The sequence below is a fragment of the Periplaneta americana genome, chromosome 3 (assembly GCF_040183065.1).
Source record: "Periplaneta americana isolate PAMFEO1 chromosome 3, P.americana_PAMFEO1_priV1, whole genome shotgun sequence".
In the NCBI taxonomy this organism is placed as follows: Eukaryota; Metazoa; Arthropoda; class Insecta; order Blattodea; family Blattidae; genus Periplaneta; species Periplaneta americana.
Window position 1 is genome coordinate 179679554 of NC_091119.1, and position 26825 is coordinate 179706378.

General features: G+C 36.3%; 1 protein-coding gene across 1 annotated transcript; it reads right to left on the reverse strand.

Moving 5' to 3' along the window:
- Positions 1 to 4103: 4103 nt before the first annotated feature.
- Positions 4104 to 25941, reverse strand: LOC138696867 (neuronal acetylcholine receptor subunit alpha-10-like). Its single transcript, XM_069822320.1, has 9 exons — positions 25787 to 25941; positions 18515 to 18687; positions 15414 to 15458; positions 14808 to 14917; positions 13600 to 13813; positions 7790 to 7961; positions 7123 to 7275; positions 6269 to 6444; positions 4104 to 4378 (listed from the first exon to the last, which is right to left on the reverse strand). The coding sequence occupies exons 1-9, from the start codon at positions 25833 to 25835 to the stop codon at positions 4214 to 4216; spliced, it is 1257 nt and encodes a 418-aa protein (XP_069678421.1). The 5' UTR covers positions 25836 to 25941; the 3' UTR covers positions 4104 to 4213.
- Between the last annotated feature and the right edge of the window lie 884 nt (positions 25942 to 26825).

Below are 26825 nucleotides of genomic sequence, written 5' to 3' on the forward strand. Positions count from 1 at the left end.
GCAAGTGTTGCTGGTCTAGGACAGAAAGACCTGATGGCATTGGAAAATATGCCAAATAATCAACATTCCAATTTGTAGAGCAACTTGTATTTGAAGCTTTCCTCATAATGCATGACTTCTATTTGTTGGTCTTGTTGTGGCAGGTCCCACTATATTTAACAACTCTTCAAGTTTTTCAGCACTTTACCTAATCTGTTCATTATATTTAAACAGTGCTCCCATAATGGAATAATTGTTCTTTCTGGATATAGTTTTAGCTCTTCTCGCAACAACTTCATCACTTGAATCGCAACCAGTAAACCACATATTAAAAAAATAACTACAATATTTTGTTTTGATTATCTGAGAAAGGTTGTCACTGGTAACTGATAATATAGAAATCATCCAATCTTTAGTCTTGTAGCAATATTCCTGTTGAATATTAGTATAATCAACTAAATCAGCATTTTAAGAAACAGAATCACTTATGAACTGGTGAAATCGAACAATATTACTAGTCTGTGAACTGGTAACTACTACTTTACCCTTGTAGTTTCTAGAAACACAGACCTTGTAAAAATTTTATTTAATAAATTAATATTACTACTGTGCAGACTAATATTATTACGGTAGTCCATGAGTTTCGAGAAACAGGCCCCTGGTCTAGATCGAGAAGGCATTGATATCAGTCTTCAGTTTGAACCCAGTCAGGGCTATATTTGCCAAGTTCGATCTCCGACATTTAATTATTATTTTTGGCTACACCAGAGTCACATTCGCTTCCATCGAATATCCGTCTTCAGTTTGAACCCAGTCAGGGCTATATTTCCCTAGTTCGATCCCCGACATTTAATTATTATTTGAAGGGCTCACAACCAGAGCTGACCAAGTCCACCCGTGATCAGTTTGTGGAGTAATACAATCTCGGATGAAGAAAACTTAGATTTATCCATTGCTATAACAAACAAAGTCCATAACTCATTTGTTACTCCACAGAGGACAGCATTTCCTATGGAAGGTGAATGAAGACTCAATATCTCAGAACTATTCGAGATGAACTTGGTCCACTCTGATTGTGAACCCCTATGTACGTATAATGAAATCGCTGGAAAAATGTATAGAAAATGAACCTCTCACTTTATATGTCAGTCCACAGTTGGAACCCACTGACGGCTATATTTCCTCAGTTCGAGTCCCGAAATTTAATTATCCTTTATTCTAGGTATAATACAATTGCTTGAAAAAAAAGTATGCACATTACCCTCTCACTTTAAACGTCAGTCCACAGTTTGAACCCAGTGACGACTGTATTTCTTTGAGTTCGAGCACCGAAAATTAATTATTGTTTTATTATAGATATAATACAATTGCTGGAAAAGCCTAAAGAAAAAGTATACAAAATTACTCTCTCACTTTAGACATCAGTCTACAGTTTCTACCGAGGGCGGTTATATATTCTCAGTTCGAGACCCGAAATTTAATTCAATTTATTACTTTATTAATTTTGACAACAGCTTGCTTATTAATTTAAAATAGCTGTGTTATTACATTATTGTGTATACAAGTTTTTAGATTTTTACAGCAATTGAATTATACCCCCAATAAAAGTAATTAATTTTCGGTGCCCGAACTCGGAAAATATAGCCGTCACTTGGTTCAAACTGTAAACTGAGATTTAAAGGGAGAAGTTCATTCTGTATACACTTTATTTAGATTTTTAGAGCAATTGTATTATATCTATAATAAAGAATAATTTAATTTCGGGGTTCGAACCGTCGACTGACATTTAAAAGAGAGGTTAAAGTGACAGACGTTCATTGTGTAAATATATTCATAGACAATATAATTGCGATTTTTATGTACCTATAATAAAGAATAATTTAATTTCGGGGTTCGAACCGTCGACTGACATTTAAAAGAGAGGTTAAAGTGACAGACGTTCATTGTGTAAATATATTCATAGACAATTAATATAATTGCGCTTTTTATATACCTACAATAAAGAATAATTTCATTTCGGGGTTCGAACCGTCGACTGACATTTAAAGAAGAGGTTAAAGTGACATACGTTCATTGTGTAAATATAATCATAGACACATTAATATAATTGCGCTTTTTACGCCACTCTAGTGTCGGCTTCGTAAACTACGCCGTCAATTGCATACATAAAACCGTCAGACTTATTTTATTATGGCAGTGCTTTTGAATCCCATTGTACTTGCATGCGTGCAATAACGACCTATGCAGGGACCGCTAAACTTTACCATTGCCCATAATTCTTTACTGAGGTTGTATTTCTTGTGATCGGAGCCCATCTCGTGAAGAGTATTGCGATTCAGTAGACCTATACGTTTAGTACGTGCTTACATTAATTCTGTATTTCTTTCTTTCTGCTATATTCTACGTTATATCGACGTTTAATTGTTTCAGAAATGGAATTTATTTAAGGAAAACTGTTGGCTGTAGTCTTTCGGATTATAAGGGGAAAGATTAACTAGCAAATTAATTAAAACGAACACATGAATATTTACAAAAACACAGGGAATATTGACTTCAACATATGTAAAAAGAATAGAACACTCCAAATTAACTAGACAGATTTATTTATACATACCACGCGGGAAAAGATCCGTTGGAAGATCTCACAAAAGACGGTTGGAGACCTGTATCAGGCCACTAGACGATCATCATGATGATATTTGATGTTATAATCCATAACAGCTGATATTCAGGAATGCTTGAGCACGGCCATTTTTGTGACGTTCTGGGAACATGACCTACTCTAATTGATCGGTACGCGACACAAATCGTCCTGAACTTGTTTCAGGAGCAATCACGAGCGATGATCATCGAAGCTAGCACAGCCATCTTCTGTGAAGCTAGTGATCTGCACCACAGATCATAATTATAAAGAAAGCAGCATCATTGATATAAAAATATTACAGATAATAGATACCACGATGATGATCGCCGGTGATGTTCGTCTGTTATCGGCATAAACAAACCGTAGCTTGAGTGGGAGCGCCTATCGAACACGAGTAGGTACACCAGCGAATAGAGATTATAAAGAATGGACACTTCGCGTCGGTACCTTTGATGTAGCCGACTAATTTCAATGACCTTCAAGCCAGCTAGAGTGTGAGATTCTGCTTTCTCTCTAGAGTTGGCGCTGACATCACACCAGCTAGCAGTCGACACAGCGGAAATATAACACATATAATTAATATATTATGTACTCAAATAAAATAAATTGAATCCATAAAATAATACATCCGTCATTAACTGTAATGTCTAGACTCTAGAGTTCCTTTATAATGAGACTTGAGACGTTGACCCCAACAACAATTAAAATATGTAATGATTTGATAGTACTGAAAATGGAAAAACAAAACTCTTATGAGAAGTAAAACCATATACCTATATTTTATTTTATTTTATTGGGTTATTTTACGACGCTGTATCAACATCTAGGTTATTTAGCGTCTGAATGATATGAAGGTGATAATGGCGGTGAAATGAGTCCGGGATCCAGCACCGAAAGTTACCCAGTATTTGCTCGTATTGGGTTGAGGGAAAACCCCGGAAAAAACCTCAACCAGGTAAATTGCCCCGACCGGGATTCGAACCATCTGGTTTCGCAGCCAGACGCGCTGACCGTTACTCCACAGGTGTGGACTATACCTATATTATATTATATACAAATATTAAACGAATTCGATACTTAATTTTATAATGTATTATATTATTTTATAATATAATGTATGATATCTGAAATATAAAATATTAGTATTACAACTAGTTTATCACTGAGAAATAAGGAAAAGCTGTTAACTTGAATTTATTTGAAGCAAAGCGTTACTGGATTATGCAATAAGGTAGGCGATGTTTGGATCTTGTGTCTCAACTCTATACTCAATTATTATCTTAGCGTATGCTCGATTACACTAACCTCTAGCGCGTGAAAGTGGAACTATACGCTGGCGCACAAAGAAACAAAACACAGGAAAATTCGCTCAGTGTCCATTCTTTATAATCCCTATTCGCTGGGTACACTTTCTACCCAGAATTCCTCCCGAATCCGATTCCAGAGTACTAGTAGAACAAAAGTAAAATAAATCAGTACGTTGTTATGTCTGATGTTTTTAATGTCACTGATTGTAATAAAAATACTTATTCTTATCAGTGAATCATAAAATAACATAAAGTGGGACGAATTTACCCCACCCCTGCTGTACTACGGGATGAACCCCACCAAGAGTATGAAGTAGGTTAACAATGTAAGGATGAAGAGAAGGAGGTTGAGTAGCGTCGTGAAGGTGTTCCACCCCGACGTTGCAGCTGCTCCCTCCACTAAGCCGGCGCCCTCCCCTCCCGACGCCTCTGACACGGCTGCGGCGGCCTGCAACAGTCACCAATTCAAGAGGAGATTAATGTTAAATTTGCTTATTTGATTACCCATTATCTCAGGAACTACTGAAGATATCGTGCTGAAATTTTTACAGGACAAAGATACAAGGTTTCGCTAATTAATCATAATACGCCGTTAATTGACATATGCGCTTTTCTACTTACAACAGGATATGCCTGGAAGTGTAGGGCTTGGGGTTAACACTCGTATCTATATATTATTATTTTAATGTACCGAAGTACATATGATATTTCCATGCAGATATTCTGCGTCAGCATACGATGTAAGAGTAATGGAACGGAGAAAAATTCTCTCCGGCGCCGGGATTTGAACCCGGGTTTTCAGTAGGGGAACTATGACGTAGAGCTGAAAACCCAGGTTCAAATCCCGGCGCCGGAGAGAATTTTTCTCCGTTCCATTACTCTTACATCGTATGATGACGCAGAATATTTGCATCGAAATATCATATGTACTTCGGTACATTAAAATAATAATATATATGATATGCGTAAATCACTTCGTGATTTAAGACGGCGCTTATTTCGTCGGATCCCGGCCAACTAGTCACTCATAACGAGTGCACCTCAGCACATGTATGGACTTCCGTCCTACGTTCATAGACCTCTATGACATAGTGCAGAGGGCGGCCACTAGAGGGAACCCAAGAGTTGGAGCTTAATCTGACTTGATTCTGTCCGACGCCGGGGTGGTATCCGGTTTGGCTTAGTGGATAAAGCATCAGCACGTAGAGCTGAAAACCCGGGTTCAAATCCCGGCGCCGGAGAGAATTTTTCTCCGTTCCATTACTCTTACATCGTACTCGTATCTATGTCATGATGTATTATGTCGGTTTTTGAGGATTTAGTCATTTATGGCAAAAGCATAATGAGAAACTGCAGAAGGCTTGTGCCCGTACTATTATACAGACCAGGCCTGCAGAACTCACAAAGTAGGGGAACTATGACGTCAGCTTCACTCCATTTCCATTGAGTATGATCGACTTCCGCTCCGAGAATGAATGTTGATGCAGCCGAGCGTAACTAGAACGCCGTGACCGCACAGGTAGAAAAGGTGGGTGGGGTAAAAGAGGGGAGGAAAGCAGTCGCTCTCAAGAGCTACAGTTCTGCAGGCCTGATATAGACCTAATACTTTTGGATCACTCTGTATCTTATTTGCTGTACTCGTAGACTGCTGTAATTCATAGGAAGATTGTTACATATAATATATGAGAAGAAACTGTGTACTGAAGGATGCACTGGAAGGAATGGTGCACGGGAGAAGAGTTCGGGGCAGAAGATATGAGATGATAGACGACATTAAGATATTTGGATTATATGCAGGGACTAAGGGGAAGGCAGAAAATAGGAAAGATTGGAGAATGCTGAGTTTGCAGTGAAAGACCTGCCCATGGGCAAAACACTTATGTACGTAAGTATGTATGTACGTAAGTATGTATGTATGTATGTATGTATGTATGTATGTATGTATGTATGTATGTATGTATGTATGGTATAGTATAGTATACCTTATCTAGGATAGATAGACTCTGTGAATATATTTTAGAAACTGTTCGTCCATCTTACTGTACACGCGTTGCGTTCAATGAATGACTGCAGATAAGAGAGGAGAAGCAGGAGGGGTAAGGTTCGAACGCGTGCTTTTGTTGGAACGAAATTGAAGAACAGCACGGGATGACATCGCTGGTGTAACTGGATAAAATGTATAATCGTAAAGTGAAACAAATTATAGCCTATTAGAACAACACCACAAATTGCCCATATCATGTGGGCACATTAGCACCAGCCGCCAGTGTTTTGAGGTTTGCTGAACAAAAGCAGTCTATATCTGCAAAACGAATATCATTTTTTCGTATTGTCTCACCTTTGGATCCAAGCTGTGGAAGACCAAAACTTGTCCGAAACGGTTCTGCAACACCCTGCTGGACAGATCGGACACCCAGACAGGAGCGGCCAGTGAGTTCCTTCCCAGCCCCCGCATAACGAGGGTAGCCATCAGGGCAGTGGTGGCCAGTAGCATAGAGTCTCGGTAGAATGTCACTGTCGGGTTAACATTAAAAACTTAAATCTACAGATGGGCTGAAGTAAACGACGGAAAAATTAAAATTGGATTATATTTCAATTATAAAATATTAAGATAGGATTTCCAGAACACATGATAAAAGTTATACAAAGTCTGTATTTAACGCCATTATAACTATTTACAAAGGAAGATTCATGAGTGAAAACACATTAAATAATCAGGCTGCCGTTTATCTCCTGCTCTTTTTAGTATATTTATTGACAAAGTCATTCGATAATGGAAAGGAAAAAAAAGGCATTTGCCTTACGATGGAGGGAAAATCCTGAAAAACCTCAAGCAGGATATTCAACTCGACCGGGAATCGAACCCGGGCTCTCTGCGAAAAAGAGACCAGCATGCTGACCCATACACCACAGAGGTGGTCAATGTGGAATATAATGCACGATTTTCACTCACGATAAAGAGTGTTTTTAATGCTGGAGTACAAAAAAATTCATGTTATGAAACGATTTTCCGTGGAATAATATTTAATACATCACTGCTGTCATAGTAACTCATTCATTACAAATTTAATGTGTTATTTTTTATTAATTCTTTTATCCTTGAAGTTGAAAGGAAAGTTGAACCTTGTAGATGTTCCTTAAGAGTTTGTAAAAGAACATAATAGTAATAAATGACATTAATGATTTACTGACTCAGAAGAGGAACTTGGTCGCCGTTGGACGGCAGCATGTTGCCCAGGTACTGCAGGAAGACGAAGTGAGAAAACAGGCTGAGGAGAGAGAGAATCAGCCGGTCAGCGTGGTCCGCCTTCATCCAGTACGTCAGCAGCGTCAGCAACATCAGCACTGCGTTAGCAAATAATATAGGAGAAAGCAAAGAAAGACTCACATTCAGTTTTAAATAAATAATATGGCGTGTTGCCTACTTAATCATTCTTCTCAATTATCAAAGAAATGTATCGTCTTCGAGGTGTTAATAATATCACAAAATTATTATATTTATTATTACTTCATGTTGTTTTGTTCTCAATATATTTTATGTTGTTTTGTGTTAACTTTATTTTCTGTTTTATGTCGTTTATATTGTGACTTTTATTTCTGTTCTCAATTATTATCTTAGCGTGTGTTCGATTACACTAACCTCTAGCGCTTGAAAGTGGAACTAAACGCCGGCGCACAGAGAAACAAAACACAGAAAAATTCGCTCAGTGTCCATTCTTTGTAATCCCTATTGGCTGGTTTCCCCAAGTATGGTGTCAACATCATTCCACCCGAGATTCATTCAATCATATTATTAATCCAAAACATTCCCCAGTCGGCGACTACAGTTAACCACATGAAGTTGAAGTTCGATACTCACCAACTGCTGGCATTACAGCTATGGCAGCGTAGCTTCCTGAATGCCTCTGCAGGACGAACTCGTAGGTGACCGACGGATACGTGTTGTTGCTGCCGTACGTTTCAACCTCCTTGTACGCCCTCATTGAAACCAAATGCCACTCTCGGTTCATGTTGTACTGACCAAGATAAATCTGCCACAAGAAAGACAAGCTTTAGGTCCGTAACACACTTGCAGAGTTTTCGCCAGCGAGAAATGTGTTGCGAGAAAACTAAAAAATTGATAACATGGATTCAAATGGACGTCCACACACTGGAAGAGATTCTCGTTCGAGGCAAACACCTCGCGCGAGTTTCTCGCTGGAATCGGTAGCTCAGCGAATTTTCTTGACACATTTATCAAAGATGTTTGACATTCATACTCTTTATGACGATTGAATGTAGAAAAAGATATCACAGGTGGCGATGAATTGTATTGTTTTTATTTGAAAATGAGGAAAGATGGCTGATAATTGCAGTCAGAAACTTATCGAACTTGTACGATGTCACCCGTAGGCCTATTTATATGATACACGGGATGAAAACTATAAAAACACGAAACTTAAAGAAGAAATCTGGAGACAAATATCAGCGTATCTGAAAATAAATAGGGCTATATTTTATTTTGATGAGATTTAATAGTATTAATTGAACATTTTAAATAATGTATCTATGTCTTAACAGTTTACATAAATTTATTCAGAACATAGCAAAGAATCCTCTATTATATCAGGAATGGCAAAAAACTGTGGTCCAATCAACCTGAAATAACGCCTAAACGTATCATCATTCAAATCGAAACCAGTGTCCAAAACTCGCCCTTATTTTCGTAAGATACAATGTAATTTTCAGATATTTCTGGCTTTAACTTTAGGCCTACTTTTTCTTTTCATTAACAGAATGCGTTCATGTAACTCCATTTCCTCATCATCTGAATACTCAGATTCAACATAGCGTTCGTATGTAATTTGTAAAGTACGACGATATACGTAAATACATAACCTATAATATTTCCCCCAACGAGTGATTACTATAATCAGAAAAATGCTTTCTGCATGAAGGCAGTGCATAGATGATCATAGCGAGGTATGATCTGTGATAGCGAGAACTCGCCAAGTGTGTGGAGGAAGGCTCTCCGCCTCTTTCTCGCAACACATTTCTCGCTAGCGAAAACTCTTCAAGTGTGTTACGGGCCTTAGTGGTGAAAAATTTGAACGCAAGAAACTAATACTAATTTGGATGCATGTCCCTCCACTTCTCTCCGCTTCCTCCCACCACGCCTACTTAAGGCTGATCCACAATAAACCGGGAACGGAAACGACAACGAGAACGAGAACGGAAATATTATAAATTGATGAACTAGTGGACTTACTCGTGTTAAATATGAAATATCTGTCCGGCTTCTGACCTGTATTTGCGTACTAGTTGACTCGTAGAAAGGTCTTGGTACTCCATTTTGAATCTTGCGTACACCACATTTAACACGAAGCCGGACAGATATTTCATATTTAACATCATCAATTTATTATATTCAAGTGTTAAAAGTGGTGTGCGCAAGATTCAAAATGGAGACGGAAATATTGTTAAAATAAATGTATTTAAATATGAGCATTCACAATTAACTATTGTGAATGCTCACATTTGAATACATTTATTTTAACAATATTTCCGTTCTCGTTCTCGTTTAATTTTAATTTAATTTATTTTAATTACAGCCATAAACATAAAACAAATGCTATACAAAAACACAAGTACAGATTAAAAATCAAATTGAAATTAAAATTAGAAGTGAAGGGTTCCTACTTGTTCAAAATATTCACTCACATTATAAAAAGGATTATCATCATCATCATCATCATCTGTAGTCATACAGCCCTTTTAGTTTAGCCTTGACCTCCTTAAGAATTGCCGCCCAATCTTCCCTCTCTAGGGCTCTCCGTCTCCATCTCTTAATTCCTGCTTTAACTAGAACATCCTGAACATCATCCAACCATCGTAGTTTAGGTCTTCCTGCTCTTCTTTTACCACTTAGCGTGGCATCTAGTAATCTTTTAGGAATATTATTATTGTCCATTCTGATAATGTGGCCCAGCCACTCCAGCCGTCTAATTTTTATATCAGTGAAAATACTTGGATCTTTATATAGTTTTTGTAGTTCAGAATTGGTCCTAATTCTCCACTCTCCCTTATCATAAATAGGGCCATAAATTTTTCTTAAAATTTTCCTTTCCCACGTATTTAAGATGGTTATTGCTCGTTCAGGTAGAGTCCAGGTTTCGCTTCCAAAAGTCACCGTAGGTTTAATAATTGTTTTATAAATCCTCACCTTCATTTTTTTTTAGATATATCTGGTTCTTATAATTTTATCTAATGCTCTGAGGCATCGATTACCAATGGCTATTTTATCCTTGACCTCAGTTAATATGTTGTTATCCTCGGTGACTATCGAGCCGAGATATCGGAATCTTGACACTTTCTCAAAAGTAACCTCATTTAAGACAACAGTTTTTACAGTATTGTCTCTCGTGGTTATGTTATTCATATACTTTGTCTTTGTTCTGTTAATATTTAAATTTGAAGCATTTGTCTCATTATGTATCTGTTTGAGGACATCATCTAAGGATGACACATTCCGTGCAAATACAGCTACATCATCAGCAAAAGCAAAGTATTGAAACATTCTATTAAATATGGTTCCCCCTGGATTAATGGCAATCTTTCTAATAACTCGCTCTAGACCAATATTAAATAAGAGTGTTGATAAGGAGTCACCCTGTCTAATTGCATTATGAGTTATGAACTTTTCTGATAATTTATTCTGTATTTTAACTTTATTTTGTGTATTCATTAATAAAAATGATTATAAAAAGCCATTTCCGTAAGACGTTTCTAAATCTAGATAAAGTAACACCACAGTTTAGTATACGCAGTCGCGAAGCTTGAGTTGTGAAGGTGCTAGGAACAATAGACTGTGCTGGTACTATGTCTGTAATGAGGCGATATTAGCGATCCTAGTGTTTAGCAACTATCTATGGATGCATATTTAGTACGTATTGAGCTTCGTGACATACTAGACTGTGGTAACACTATGAGCCTCATAACATAGTTTGTTGAACAATTTTAGATATTTGAATCAAGACAACACTTCGATTTATTCAATCTAACTGCCGGTTGAAGTAGAAGATAACTGGACCCGGTATTATAATTATGTAGCCTATATCTCGTCTACTAATATAGTTATTTATTCCCTTTTTAACCCTAAGTAAACATTCAAATATATATAAAGATTCACTACAGTAAGTATTTTCTCTTGTTTAAATAACGGTCTGCAATTCTGTTTTTAATTCTCTCACTTAGCAGCTTTCGTAATAATTATTGTGAACCAGCCTTTACTGTACATCATCCCAGGCACAAATGCACTTCAGTCATCTCCAAAAGGACCAACATATCTTGCAAAGGTTTTAGCGGTTGTAGACAGAATCATTATTATTATTAGTATTATTATTATTATTATTATTATTATTATTATTATTATTATTATTATTATTAGGGACCGGATTTTTATGTAATATCAAGGTGTGAAATATGTACATATTTATGTAAGAAAAATAAGCTTAATATGTAACAAAATATGTAAAATCATGGAAATATTTAATAGCAATATCTGGCAGGTATAGAGTAGGTAATACTCCGCATAAAGCGGCGGTAAGCAATATGCAGGCCTAATTACATAATGTATTTTAGCTGCTCCCTGTAAGAAACAAAGTACCTACTAAAACCTCAAACTATAGGCATTTACAAACTGTTGTTTGAAAAGTGACATTCCTGTCTCATTCAGAAGGGTAGGATTATTCCAGCCGAGAACCATACTTTCTAATTGCTCGGAAAATCCCATTTCCATATAGGTCTACTAAATTTAAAGTAAAGAGGTCAAGCAATAACCTGGAAAGCTATTTATTTCAATATCTTACCAGTTTGTTCCTTTACTCCAGATTCTTTCCAAAAGTCGGTTATTTTATTGCGGCTCATTCAAACTTAACATGAATTTTCTCCGAAAGGATTACGAAGAGGGTGGGTAAGGTTGCAATTGCATGGGAACAGCTTGTTAAGACGTGTGCAGAACAATTATAGTTCGAGACAAATCATGTCGTCCTCGTCCCACTCCACCGCATGAAGGCAACGCTGCTTTCTGAGTGATTTTTACAATATAAGGTAGTTGTATGGGAAAGTTTGCATTTTATGTTCACTCATATTTACAGTGGGCGGTAGGAGTGAGTGCCCCTATTACTTCCTGTAATTAAGGACGTTATGTTTCGTTCCGAAATACATTCTTTCTCGGGTAGGTAAAAAAGCTTTTTAACTCTGTGTATTTCAAATTGTAAACTTCCCCAACAAAAGTTTTTTTTTTTCTTTTAGAGAAGTAAAAATGAATAAAACTCCTAAATATGTCGATTTATGTAATACCAAGCCATAATATGTAATGTGGGGTAAATATGTAAAAATATGTAGTACCGGTACCAAATTTTAGTATATTAAAGGCAGAGTCCGTATAGGTCAATTTCTATCTGATGCTTTTCCAATTCACTGCGGGCTAAAGCAGGGACATGCACTATCACCTTTACTTTTTAACTTCGCGCTAGAATATGCCATTACGAAAGTTCAGGATAACAGGCAGGGTTTGGAATTGAACGGGTTACATCAGCTGCTTGTCTATGCGGATGACGTGAATATGTTAGGAGAAAATCCAGAAACGATTAGGAAAAACACGGAAATTTTACTCGAAGCAAGTAAAGCGATCGGTTTGGAAGTAAATCCCGAAAAGACAAAGTATATGATTATGTCTCGTGACCATAATATTGTACGAAATGGAAATATAAAAATTGGAGATTTATCCTTCGAAGAGGTGGAAAAATTCAAATATCTTGGAGCAACAGTAACACATATAAATTACACTCGGGAGGAAATTAAACGCAGAATAAATATGGGAAATGCGTGTTATTATTCGGTTGAGAAGCTTTTATCATCTAGTCTTCTGTCAAAAAATCTGAAAGTTAGAATTTATAAAACAGTTATACTATTACCGGTTGTTCTGTATGGTTGTGAAACTTGGACTCTCACTCTGAGAGAGGAACATAGGTTAAGGGTGTTTGAGAATAAGGTGCTTAGGAAAATATTTGGGGCTAAGAGGGATGAAGTTACAGGAGAATGGAGAAAGTTACACAACGCAGAACTGCACGCATTGTATTCTTCACCTGACATAATTAGGAACATTAAATCCAGACGTTTGAGATGGGCAGGGCACGTAGCACGTATGGGCGAATCCAGAAATGCATATAGAGTGTTAGTTGGGAGACCGGAGGGAAAAAAACCTTTAGGAAGGCCGAGACGTAGATGGGAGGATAATATTAAAATGGATTTGAGGGAGGTGGGATATGATGATAGAGACTGGATTAATCTTCCACAGGATAGGGACCGATGGCGGGCTTATGTGAGGTCGGCGATGAACCTTCGGGTTCCTTAAAAGCCATTTGTAAGTAAGTAAGTAAGTAAATTACAAGATTCGCAAAGATTTGTTATTTATATACGGTTAGGCTGAAAGAAAAATCCGGTCCCTAATTATTATTATTATTATTATTATTATTATTATTATTATTATTATTATTATTATTATCGCTCTTGCACAGGATAGAGACCGATGATGGCGGGCTTATGTGAGGGCGGCAATAAAGCTTCGGGTTCCTTAAAAGCCATTTGTAAGTAAGTAAGTATTATTTTATGGCACATTTCGCTTACACTGGGCTCTCTCAGGGAGAGATTGAGCTCCTCGCCACTGTGGCTCCAGGACCCCAACACCAGGCCACACTTGTGCGTGTCGTAAGGCCAGCGCCTCAGATCGGCTGCACAGGTGGTCGTATGCGTGACAGGAGGAGCGCATAACACTTCCCCTGTGTTGGACACCCTGCATACAGAGGGCCGTAGGTACGGGTTGAATGCAGTCTGGTCGGCACTGAAAAATAACATTAGATAAAAACTCTTATGAAGCAACAAAAGTTTAGTTTAGGATAGGATAGGATAGGATAGGATAGGATAGGATAGGATAGGAGGTATTTATTTATTTATTTATTTATTTATTTATTTATTTATTTATTTATTTATTTATTTATTTATTTATTCATTCATTCATTCATTCATTCATTCATTCATTTATTTATTTGTTTGTTTGTTTGTTTGTTTGTTTATTTATTTATTTATTTATATTATTTATTTATTTATTTATTTATTTATTTATTTATTTATTTATTTATTTATTTATTTATTTATTTATTTATTTATAACAGGTCACATTGTCACTCAATTGTACCTACACCGATTTCACAGTTCTGATAATTCTACTTGTCTGTGGTGTAATAATCATGATGAAGATCTGGACCACATTCTTCTATATTGCCCATCCATAAACCACAAAAGAAGTAAATTAAAATCATCAGTACCAGTTGCAGAAGACACAGGCCTGCAGTATATATTGACTACACCCCAACTCTGGCTATTAGCAACAGGCATCTGTAATGAACACCGATCAAAATACCCCTCATTTCCCGTGAAAAACAATTGTGGACTATAGTGGACTTTATGTTGTCAGCAAACAGCTGGATACATTAAGAAGATTGATTGATTGATTGATTGGTTGGTTGATTGATTGATTGATTGATTGATTGATTGATTGATTGATTGATTGATTGATTGATTGATTGATTGATTGATTGATTGATTGATTGATTGATTGATTGATTGATTGATTGATTGATTGATTGATTGACTGACTGACTGACTGATTGATTCATTCATTCATTCATTCATTCATTCATTCACTCATTCATTTATTGCGACGTAATTATCTTTGGTCCCTCCGATGACTCTTTAACCGAAGTAGGCTATACTGTAATGTGATTCCATTTTTAGCACTCTGTACTCAAAAGAATAAATCTGCACTTCTTACTTACGAGGTATAAACGCCGATGTCAGGTGTCCACACGCTGTAACTACTGACGCGAAAATCTTTTATGTCACCGAATTTTGATGGGTCCCACTTCATGTGCTCATCTGTCCATACCTGTAGACGAAATTCCATGTGAACTCAAAATTATCAAATGAACAAGAAACTTCTACACCAACAATATAACAGCACTTCTACGCTATGTATAGAACATTATGAAAAGATCAGCAATTACTTTCAAAAATATTTTGCAGTAAACAATTCGGTTACTCATGCAGCGTTTGTGATCCTCTAAGATCAGTTAGTAAATTACAAATTGAGAGGAGTGACCCATATTTTTAATGAGGCACCTGAAGTTATCACCATTAGATGTATTTACAATGTGCGCACAAGCGAAACGAAGAAGCAGCAGTTGCAAGATACTTTTTCCCAGAAAAATCGCTGTCGAACTACAGTTAACATTTACGTTTGTGGAGAAAAACAACGAAAGACATGTCCAACTTCTAGAACAATGTATCCTATAACATGTCGTTCCATCTGCGGGTTCTTTGGGTTTTTTTGGCACCAACAACGTCTCCAATAATATTAATGTAGTAAGATGAAATATACTTACCATGACAAATATGTTGAATACTTTCAATATATCCTTCTTGTCATCCTAAAACAAAGAGACTTAAAATGTATTATTTCCCCTTTTTTAACACAATAATTCACATAAAATGCATTACATACGTCTAGGGTTGCCAACTCTCCCGTATTTTCCGGGATTTCCCATATTTTCTCCTAATTTTTAACATTCTCCCGGCTCCCGTATTTTTCTTCTCTTCGAATATTTATCTCCCTTATTTTTGCATAAGATAAAAACCACTTTCCTACATATCTGAATTTTCCGTTAATGATGATTGTTTATACGGTGAATTTTGTTGTTCAAGAGACGGTTTTAAATCTCCAGTCTTTGTAGAAGGGAATGCTTGCCAGAAATGGCTTTTAATGCTCACCTGTTCAAAATAAATAAATATATATATATATATATATATATATATATATTAATAGGCCTATTATAAATTTGGAAAAAGTGTCTAGTTCTGTTCTAAGCATACCAAGTATTAATGCTCATACAAAGAGGATGTTTTATCTCACGAACAATAACTAAACATACTCGTATGTCCGAAAGAGAAGCACGACACGTCTATTGAAATGAGAGCTGCAAACTGCAGTCGACGTCAACTATTACGCGAAACAAAGTCTGTCTCAAAATACTCTTAATTTAAGTCTAGCTGCCGAAGTGTAGAATAAAGTCTTTTTTTTAGTAAGTGAACGGAATAATTTACGAATTTTCTATGTAAAATTTTGTCCATTTCTTAGTCTCCCGTATTTCAACCAAAAAAAAGTTGGCAACCCTACATAAGTCCATTCGTTTTATTTTTTTTATTTGGCTATTTAATGACGCTGTATCAACTACTAGGTTATTTAGCGTCGATGAGATTGGTGATAGCGAGATGAGGCCGAGGATTCGCCATAGATTACTTTGCATTCACATTACGGTTGGGGAAAACCTCGGAAAAAACCAACCAGGTAATCAGCCCAAGCGGGGATCGAACCCGCGCCCGAACGCCACTTCAGACCGGCAGGCAAGCGCCTTAACCGACTGAGCCACGCCGATGGTTTGTTTTCATTTCACTTACTTTTCTTATTTGAAATCTTGCTGTACTGAACTTCCATTCATTGTTACAGTATTTAAGCCTACTTTTAGATTATGCATTTGTAATAATTCAATGACATCGTGTTGAATCCTCGATATTGATTGAAATTATAGGTGTTTTACTAACAACTTCAAGTTAGTGTAACCCTAGGTCATATATATAACAGATAGCTCATCCCTATGTTAAAATCGGTAGCATTTTGAAGAGAATGACCACCAGGATCGCCACTCGTTCCACGTAAACGAACACGAGATGGCAGTACAGTCGCTAATGCAATTTAAATGGGAGTTAATCTCAAAGTTTTATTATACACTTGTCTGATCCGTTCATATATGTTATATGCTTGTGAAATTTGGTCAAATACTGATATACGTCATATTAAAAGACTGGATGGAATAGAAAGATCAGTATGTAGGACAATCACGGGAGCAGAATATGATATCAGTAACTGTCAACTATATGAGTCACTAAATATAATGTTATTTAGTGATTATATTCAAAATGCCAGAAACAAATTTATAAAATCTGTAAGAACACATCCAAATCCATTGCTCAATAGTTCAGTAATTTCTCGTGTTTAATGAATGAGTGATTTCTTGTAAAACACTTCACTCTTGGTGAAAACGTTTGAATGTAAATTGTATTTTTTATACTGAATAATGTACTATGTCACAAACATCTTGTAAAAGGCATGGGTCCATTTTGCGACCTGGTACTTAAATAAATATACATTTCTGAAGAAAAAAAGAGAGAGTTATGACGTGACTCCTTATGTAACAACTAGATGGTAGCATAGTAAACCTGACAAAAGTTGTTACCGTCAAAACCTATAAGGCCGAGCAATCTGGGTATATATGATCTAGGGTGTAACTCTGAAAATATTGAGAAAAAGTGGCGGTAAATCCTCGTGAATCACCCTATAATCAGCTCTAACAGGAAATAGGGTCAGTGGCGTATCACTTTAAAATTTCAAATGGGAGTCGGGGTCAAATAAGGTACCATTTGATAAGGCTCTTCAAAACAAGCAACTTTCATACGAAACGTTTTTATTAATTCCCACTCTTTCTATGAGAAAACTTACAAAATGGCAATGGGTAATTCGGACCACCCGTACGTCATTTATTTCGGAAACTAGAGCATTAAAATTTTCGAGAAAAAAAATATTTATAACTAAGCCACATGTGAACTTTCACTTGAGCTTGATTTCATCAATCAGCCTTAACAGGAAGCAGGGTCAGTGGCGTATCACTTTAAATTTAAAATGGGAGTCAGGTCAAATAGGGTACCATTTGATAGAGCTCTTCAAAACAAGCAACTTTCATAGGAAACGTTTTTATTAATTCCTACTCTTTCAATGAGAAAACGTACAAAAAGACAATGCCATCAGTATTGAGAAATGTTACACGACGAAAATGTAAACAAGACAATTAATGTTGACAGAAGTTACTGAAAGGCTTGACAATTCTATTAATGTTTCATAAATTTTCAAACTATCTGCCCTTCTGAGCAGCACACACCTGTACTCTTCTTCTAACACTGTCAGTGACTCCTAAAACTTCGGCGTGGTCAAGTGACTGGCAGAGTAGGAATTAATAAAAACGTTTCCTATGAAAGTTGTTTGTTTTGAAGAGCTCTATCAAATGGTACCCTATTTGACCCCGACTCCCATTTGAAATTTTAAAGTGATACGCCACTGACCCTACTTCCTGTTAGAGCTGATTGATGAAATCAAGCTCAAGTGAAAGTTCACATGTGGTTTAGTTATAAATATTTTTGTCTCGAAAATTTTCATGCACTAGTCTCCGAAATAAATGACTGTTACGGGTAGTCTGAATCACCCTATATATATGATCAGGGGCATTATGTATGTTAGTAAACCGTAATTAAAGTGTATTTTTGCGCGTAATCAAACAATAACGAGAATTTGTGAAAATTACCAAATTTATGCAAATAATAGCGCTGAAAACTCTACAGTCTGTCACATTTTCTTGGAGGAAAAAATGAAACTCACGAAGTCAATCCTCTTCAGAACGAACCACAACTTAACAGGGACCGCTTCGTTGTTCTGTCGAACTGGACGGATCCATCTGTCGTACGAGCAGTACACGTAGCTCTTCAGTCGAGACAAGTTGGAGATGTAGGTGGAGTTGGGGCACGGGTCGTCCTGTGCTCGAGTGAGGCCGGCTGTGGTCAAAACACAACAACAGAGTGGATACACACACTCACTATATGCAGGATAACGAACTGAAAAACTTTCCGTGGAAAATTATTGATACCGTTATGATCGCGGAATGAAAGTAATAAAGGTATTCGTCTACGATGCAACTTAAATTGCATACAATGTCGAGTTAACTCAAGAAAAATAGAGTTCCATCATGTAATAGTAATATACGTTACAAGAGCGGTATGTTGACGTTTTCATGTTCGAGGAAAAGGTTGAAAAAGCGAAACGTAGTTGAGCTTTTTTAATTTCCGAGAACATGAAAACAAACATACCGCTCGCGTATCGTACATTATTTTGTGCGAAGATCGTTTATTACATACCTGAAACACGAATTTCTAATTAGTTGCAATGAAATCTCTATGTTGGTTTCTGTTTAATGACGACAACTTCGGAAAACCAAAATATCTTTCTTCAACATTGTTGCTATAAAATGTTTTCTGTGTTTACTATACTCCAGCAGGCCGTGATATACGTCTGTCTTCCCCCCCCCAGTCTATAAATGCGAACTTAAAACAAACGGTAAGGTTATGTAATGATTTATTTTTCATTTTAATATTTTAACAATATTATTTATATAACATATTGCAGTAATAACACCGGCATCTGGAATCTTGTTGATTTTTCACGGCTTCCTTAATGTTACTTGTATCAGAAATGCAGTAAGTTTCGTGGAGTAGTAGACTTTACTTAATTTTTGCAAATATTTAAAAACAATAATTAACATTGCAATTTAGGTGAAATTGCAGTGGTAAGTTTCCAATTTATAATTATTACTATGTTAAACGTCTCTAAAAATAATATGTTAAAAGCCTAAAGCAGTAAAATGAATGTCGCGCTTAAGCGGTAAGAAGAGGGAAGTTGTTATGTGTGTTACGTTGGGAATAGTGAATGTGGTATTTCACACTTACCGCGTATTGGTTCTGTGCGGAAAACAAGCAAATACGCACGATCTCGCACAAAAAAATAAAACTTGAACAATTAGGCCTACATATCGATAGGTGAAAGGACTTAACTCTCATTCTTTTAAATTTGACATTTTTGCTGTAATTAGTGTAACTTTTTTTAGTAGGTTATTTTACGACGCTGTATCAACATCTTAGGTTATTTTGCGTCTGAATGAGATGAAGGTGATAATGCCGGTGAAATGAATCCGGGGTCCAGCACCGAAAGTTACCCAGCATTTGATCATATTGGGTTGAGGGAAAACCTCGGAAAAAACCTCAACCAGGTAACTTGCCCGGGCCACCTGGTTTCGCGGCCAGACGCGCTGACCGTTACTCCACAGATGTGGACTAGTAGTGTAAGTTAATTGGTTAAAATTTAATTACAAAGTGTGAAGCTATGGTTTTAATAATTATGTTTGCATTTGTTCATATTACGTACCGGTAGGCCTAACTAATAACGATGTGTTAAAATTTGATTGTTGTTGTACCTGAAAAACCTTTCATTTGTTACGACGATATTAGCAGAAGAGGAGATGATACTAAGGGATATGCTACTGGAGCTAAATGACAACTGTGAGCAGTATGGTATGAGGATAAATGCAAACAAGAAGAAAACCATGGTCATAGGAAGAAAACTGAAGAAGGTAAACTTGAGAATTCGTGCTTATTATTATCGAGGAAGTAGACGTGACAACGTGACGCTTAGAGTGAAACCTACAGAGCTGCAATCGGTCGGCAAATTATGTTTTAAAAGCACACCGCACGATATTGTATGATGCCGACATGTTATGCATGAGGCGCGGCGATTATACTGCTTATAGTAGACCCCAAGTATTTGAAGCTGTTCACTTGCTCTACTGCTCCCTTTAGAATTCGTAAATTTACCCCCAATTTTCTACCGATAACCATGGTCTTCTTCTTGTTTGCATTTATCTTCATTCCATACTGCTCACAGCTGTCATTTAGCTCCACTAGCATACCCCTTAGTATCATCTCGTCTTCTGCTAACACCATATCACCACAGTCTACTATATACAGTCGCGAAGCTCAATATGTAGTAAAAATGCAAACATGGGTAGTTGCCCACCACTAGGATCGCTACTATCGCCTCATCATCGCAGATCTCTCTCCTAGCAGACAACAAAATATGTTACACTTTCGTTGTCGTGTTCTTTGGGAAAAATTAACACCTTCCTTCCATTATTGAAATATTAAATGCATAAAGTTAATTTATTATTTTAATGAAGTATATTAGATTCCACCATAAACTCGAAGATACCTGCAAGAAATAAGTTAATATAATTTTTGTTTGTGCAAAACGAACTGAAATTTACTATAATAGCTTCACTCATTCAAGATTATAGCGATAATTAACTATGAAACCAATAAATATTAATTTGCATTTCTCTTTACAACAATAATAATGGAAATATGAATTAATGGAATAACTTACGTGTACCGGTACTTGTAGTGTAGGCTTACGTAGTTAACAAAGTGGGATGAGGTTAAGCAATAATAATCACACCAGAATTGGAAATAAAACGTGATCAATAAATTTTATTGTAACAGACTTTTTCTACGTCTCTAGTAAAGCGACAAATAAAAATAACAACAAAATTAACAGCTATAATTAGAAACATATCATTTGAAGAAAAAAGTAGGCCTAAGCAATAATAATCCTACCAGAATTGAAAACTTAACTTAACAAACTTAATTTTTCTACGTCTTTAGTAAAATAACACATAAAAATAATAACAAAATTAATAGCTACAATTAAAAATATATCCTCTGAAAAAAAAAAAGTAGACCTAACCTTTATTTCTCTGGAAATTTAGCAGCCTAAGTGACAGAACTTTAATCGGTATCTAATGTCCTTTCGGTTAAACTGAAAAATTTCATTGTGAAATTTAAGGATATAATGTATTCTAACAGTCACAAAGAACTTCAAAATTAAGAGTTTTGTTTCTGCACAGCATTCTTGTGGAAACCCAGGAACCTTTCTGAATCTTTCGGAAATCGGAAAAAGGATAACTCTGGCCTCTTTCTCTTACTGTTGCTACAGTTTGTACCACTACAAACGTCTCCTCCTTGTCCCATATTATTACTCCAATTATTGTATTTTAGCCATTAACATTTTCATTATAACCAGTAACGAACATTTCACAAGCATCAATGTGAAATACGCAACGAGCTAGCACTCGATATAAATACGACACAGTCCAAAGTCGACCATGGACAGTCTATTGTTTCTAGTTGCTAACCGCTATGAGCGCTTTATCACGAGATTTGCAAAAAAAAAACACCTCAAGCTTCGCGACTGTATATAGTAGACTGTGATATCACCATAGCTTCCCGTTGCTTTGCGCACAGGCACTCCCTCTTTCACATCTTAAAAGATCCCAGGGTGCCCCAGCGTGGAGGTGAGGAGAGTGGATTTGACTAATACAGTATATACAGTACATAAATGTCTATCATTAAAGTATTAACGTGAGTTGTAACCTTCAATCAGGTGTCCCTACGCCGAAGACTAGGGTAGGTACACGTTGGAGCAACGATAAACGATAAAAGAAATGACCTAGCGACGCTTTGGTATTATCAAAGAATCAAGCGTTCATATCGGAGCGACGAGGACGCGGGAAGCTTCGCTCGTGGATTTATCTGCAGATCTCAGACCTCGAGTGACATTTATTAGGACTATTTCATGAATAAAATAAAAATGTAAATAATATATCCCTAAAATTCGATCATAAAATGTTAATAATTGTATATTAACGAATACTTAACCTATTCAGACATTGTGAAGTTGAAATAGATGAATATCGATTACTGCAATAAAGAAATTCGATGTTACTATTCAGTAATGCCAATTGCGAAAAGCGAAATACAGGTTTAACAATGTTAATTACATGTACTGCACTTTTGACTTATTATTATAACATAAATACATTTTCATTATCTGCTGAAATCATGATTTAATTTAAAATTTTATAATATAATTACAGTAACCTGATTAATACATTAATTAAATGAACAATTGTTGAAAACGCAGTTATCTAATCTGAATGAAGGAATGTAATTCTTTTCAGATAGCCTACAATGGACATGGAATTAGAAGATGAAGATGTATTTTATAGGCTACAATATAGGATAGGTTACCTGTGTGTGAGCAGGACTAGTGTCAGCTGTGCCTTATTTCGACCTTTACTACGTGCTACAGGAAAACATTTTTTATAGCTCGACAAATGCATTCTCGCTGTAGTGTGTAACGGAACTAAAGCTGCATCTACACAGTTCAATATTCCAATCGCGTATGCATGCAATCTGGGAAGAATATTGAAAGAATTGAGTTTAAAACGTACGTTAAATTAAGATGCATGAAGATTTTGTGTCTACATGTTGCGCCGTTTTGAGCGTCGTCTTCACTGCGTAAATATATTAATCTTGATTCATTGCTTTAAAGCTGGAAGAAAAGTTTAACCGTGTAGTTGCATCTTAATGTATTCATGATCATCGATTTACGAGGGAACAATTGGCGACAATGACTAAACAAAAGAACGACCATGCGATAAATTGATAGCGATAAATCTAGCTGCAAAAATTATCGCAAAGTGTGACTGTGATTGGTTGGAATTCAAAATTTCATTACACTTCATTGGTCGAAAATGGAATGACGTCATATAAACGAAATAGTCAGTAGAAGATATTCTATACATCCACTTAATGAAAGAAGATATATAGGAAATATCAGCTGCTAGGTTCAAGGTTAATATAACTTAAATACGTACAAAATTGAACCCGTTTCTCATCCCAAAGGTAGTATAAATTCGTTGTGCTGTGATTGGTTATCGTGATCACATAATGTATCACGAATAAATACACAACTGATCAATTTGCCAATATCTACAACAATTAATTTAATATGCCGAAATAATAATAAATCTATTAATGTTCGGATATATTGATAACCACCGGTCATTATACAGATCAATATTATCCTAATCAGAGATTATATGAACGACAAGAGCGAAGAAAATGGAACTTATCTTTTTCGTCGCTTTTATCGCGTATCTTCGCTTTTATCGTTACTCCAATATGCACACCTCAATGACAATGCATGCTTCAATTCTCTCTGATATAGCATCTCTGCTTCTTTTATCGTTTATCGTCGCTCCAACTTGTACGTACCCTTACACGTACCACAGCCAAGCAGCAATACACACAATGGTAATGCACATTACGGACCCACCTGTGCTGTTGTAGCAACCCCACACGGGTCATGACGTCATTTATACCCCGTGTACTCTAAACCTCATACTGGTTACTCTGTGTCCCTAGACCGAAGCCTGATGATTATTTATAAACTAATTACAATTGCGAATTTTAATCCTGGGATACGTTCTAAAATAAGATGTTTCACTTTGGACTTGAAAATGTTTAAGGTCGGGCAGCCCCTAACATCTGTAGGGAACGAATTCCAAGAACGAATAGGTCTACTGTAAAAGACGAAGAATACGCAGAAGTTCTGTGGGGAGGGACTGACAATAGAGTGCCGTGTTGTGACCGGGTATACAGATTATGATGTGCGGATGAATTATGAAATAATGATGCAAGGTATTCTGGAATTGATGTATGCAAAATCTGAGAGAGAAGAAAAAGGCAATGCAAACTGCGTCTGTCAGCCAGCCGGAGCCAAGACAATTCATTGAAAGACGGTGAGATATGATCATAGAGACGGATATTACAAATAAACCGAACACAGGTATGATGGACATGCTGTAATTTTTGAGTCAGATCATGACTGAGATCACTTAACAGAACGTCGCTGCAGTCGAACTGTGGCATGATAAGTGCCTGGATTAAGATTTGTTTTAATTTAAAAGGAAGAAAATTTGTTATTCGTCGAAGTGAATGTAGTATAGAAAATACTTTCTTACATACATGTTTAGTCTGTATGGTCTAGTTTAAGGGTTATGTACAGCTTAAAGCAGTAAAATTTTGGAAATATTCAACTTTTTTCCTCCATTACTGTATCTTATACAATAATGAAAATTGGTATGTGTAAAACACTGTCCTTTTGCTATATGAAAAAAATATGTTACGATTTAAAAAAACTACTGTATTTACTTTTTTTTTTTTTCAAAATTCAGTTCACTGTGCAGTGATGAAGCGTTCCTCACATAACTCAAAAACTATCCAACATTCTGTGATGAAATTTTTTGTGTGTATTTTATTTATACATGTCATATCTACAATATGATGCAAGATCACTCCTTCACCTTTGATAGATTGTATGATAAAAAATAAATTCATTTTAAAAGTGGTCAAATATCAGTATGTTCCTCTAATACAAAATAAAAAATGAATATTATTTATTAAGGAATGTTTTTGAAGGAGCATGATATTGTAAACATGAGTTTCAGCAATAAAATAAAAGAGAGAGAACATGAAAAAGTTACCAAGTGTATGAGTTATGAGGGAAAAGCTTCATCACTGCACAGTGAACTGCCACCATTTTGAATTTTGAAAAAAAAAATATATATAAGTAATTTTTTTAATCGTAAAAATATATTTTTTTTTTTCATATGGCAGAAGGACAGTGTTTTACACATACCAATTTTCATTATTGTACAAGATACAGTAATGGAGGGAAAAAAAATGTTGAATACTTCCAAAAATGTGTCTGCTGTAAGCTGTACCTAACCCCTTAAGTGTTCATCGATATGAACATCCAGAATTTTCACAGTTGCACTAAACGGGGTTTCAGTGTTATTTACAACTACAGCTGGAAGAACATATTTGTTAAAATTTCGATAGAAGTCTCTGATTTCCTAGTAAGATAGCTCGTGATTTTTCAGTGATGTTTGTACTTAGAATAATCCGTACTATCACCACTTGAAATATTTACTATTCCTCCAGAATCATCCTGTCGGTCGATCCACGATCAGCTTAGTCTGTATACATATTGCGTTCTAAAATGAAAACCGCTTTTTTCTGTTTACGTGATACTGAATGTCTTTTTCTGCAGAGAAACATATTCTATCCTCAACTCTCAATATTTCTTTTGTAGTTTTATCGCTCTAAATGTTTAAATAGTTAAAATAATCTTACTACTCACCCAGAAAGGTCACTATCACTATTCGTAACAGAACGGAAATTTTCCCCATAGCTACGCTGCGAAAGACAGAAATGAATTCGACCGTAGCTGCCGTGCATGCAAACAGCAATGTAACATTACACCTCACGCCCCCTTCTGATTCCGACCTCGATAGACACAAACACGTCAGAGAGCTGCCGCATTGATACAAGAGTACTGATATCCATAGAGAAAAGCTCGTCTGTAATCCATTCACGCTAAATAAAAGTTTCACAAACCTCAGTAGATACTAAATTCGTCATATTCCGCTTTTCCGCGTGAATGAATTAAAATTAAATTATGTTTTATTTAACGACGCTCGCAACTGCCCAGGTTATATCAGCGTTGCCGGCGTGTCGGAATTTTGTCCCACAGGAATTCTTTTACATGCCAGTAAATCCATTGACATGAGCCTGTCGTATTTAAGCACACTTAAATGCTATCGACCTGAGCCGGGATCGAATCCGCAACCTCGGGCATAGGTCAGCACTTACCGACTGCGCCACCCAGGCTGACGTGACCGCGTGATAAATTACCGTTTATATATATATATATATATATATATATATATATATTAACATTTTCGAGCATATATATATATATATATATATATATATATATATGGCCTCGATAGCTGGTATAGCGCTGGCTTTCTATGCTCGAGATTGCGGGTTCGATCCCGGCCCAAGTCGATGGCATTTAAGTGTGCATCTGTCTTTAATTCTCCCCCACAAGAGGGTTTGCTCGTGACTTAGGATTACACCAAAATACAGTGTTTAGAATTCTGAAAGACGACAAATTTCATTCATACCATATTCATCTCCATCAGGAACTTGGGGGACATGACTTCCAGAATCGTGTTGATTTCTGCAACTGGTTTCTAAACATGGATCCTGATTTCGAGCTCAGAATTCTGAGGACTGATGAGACAACTTTCAAAAGTAATGGTCAGATAAATCTCTACAATGCCCATTACTGGTCTCCGGTTAATCCATACTGGCTACGTGAAGTGGATTACCAG

What these genes read in the sequence shown, in the direction of transcription:
- LOC138696867 (XM_069822320.1), bottom strand. Translation starts at nt 25,835, where the DNA reads ATGGGGAAAATTTCCGTTCTGTTACGAATAGTGATAGTGACCTTTCTG. An exon ending in TATTCAACATATTTGTCATG is followed by an intron (nt 14,918 to 15,413) that starts GTAAGTATATTT and finishes TTTCGTCTACAG; the next exon opens with GTATGGACAGATGAGCACAT. An exon ending in AGCTGTAATGCCAGCAGTTG is followed by an intron (nt 7,276 to 7,789) that starts GTGAGTATCGAA and finishes TTGCTAACGCAG; the next exon opens with TGCTGATGTTGCTGACGCTG.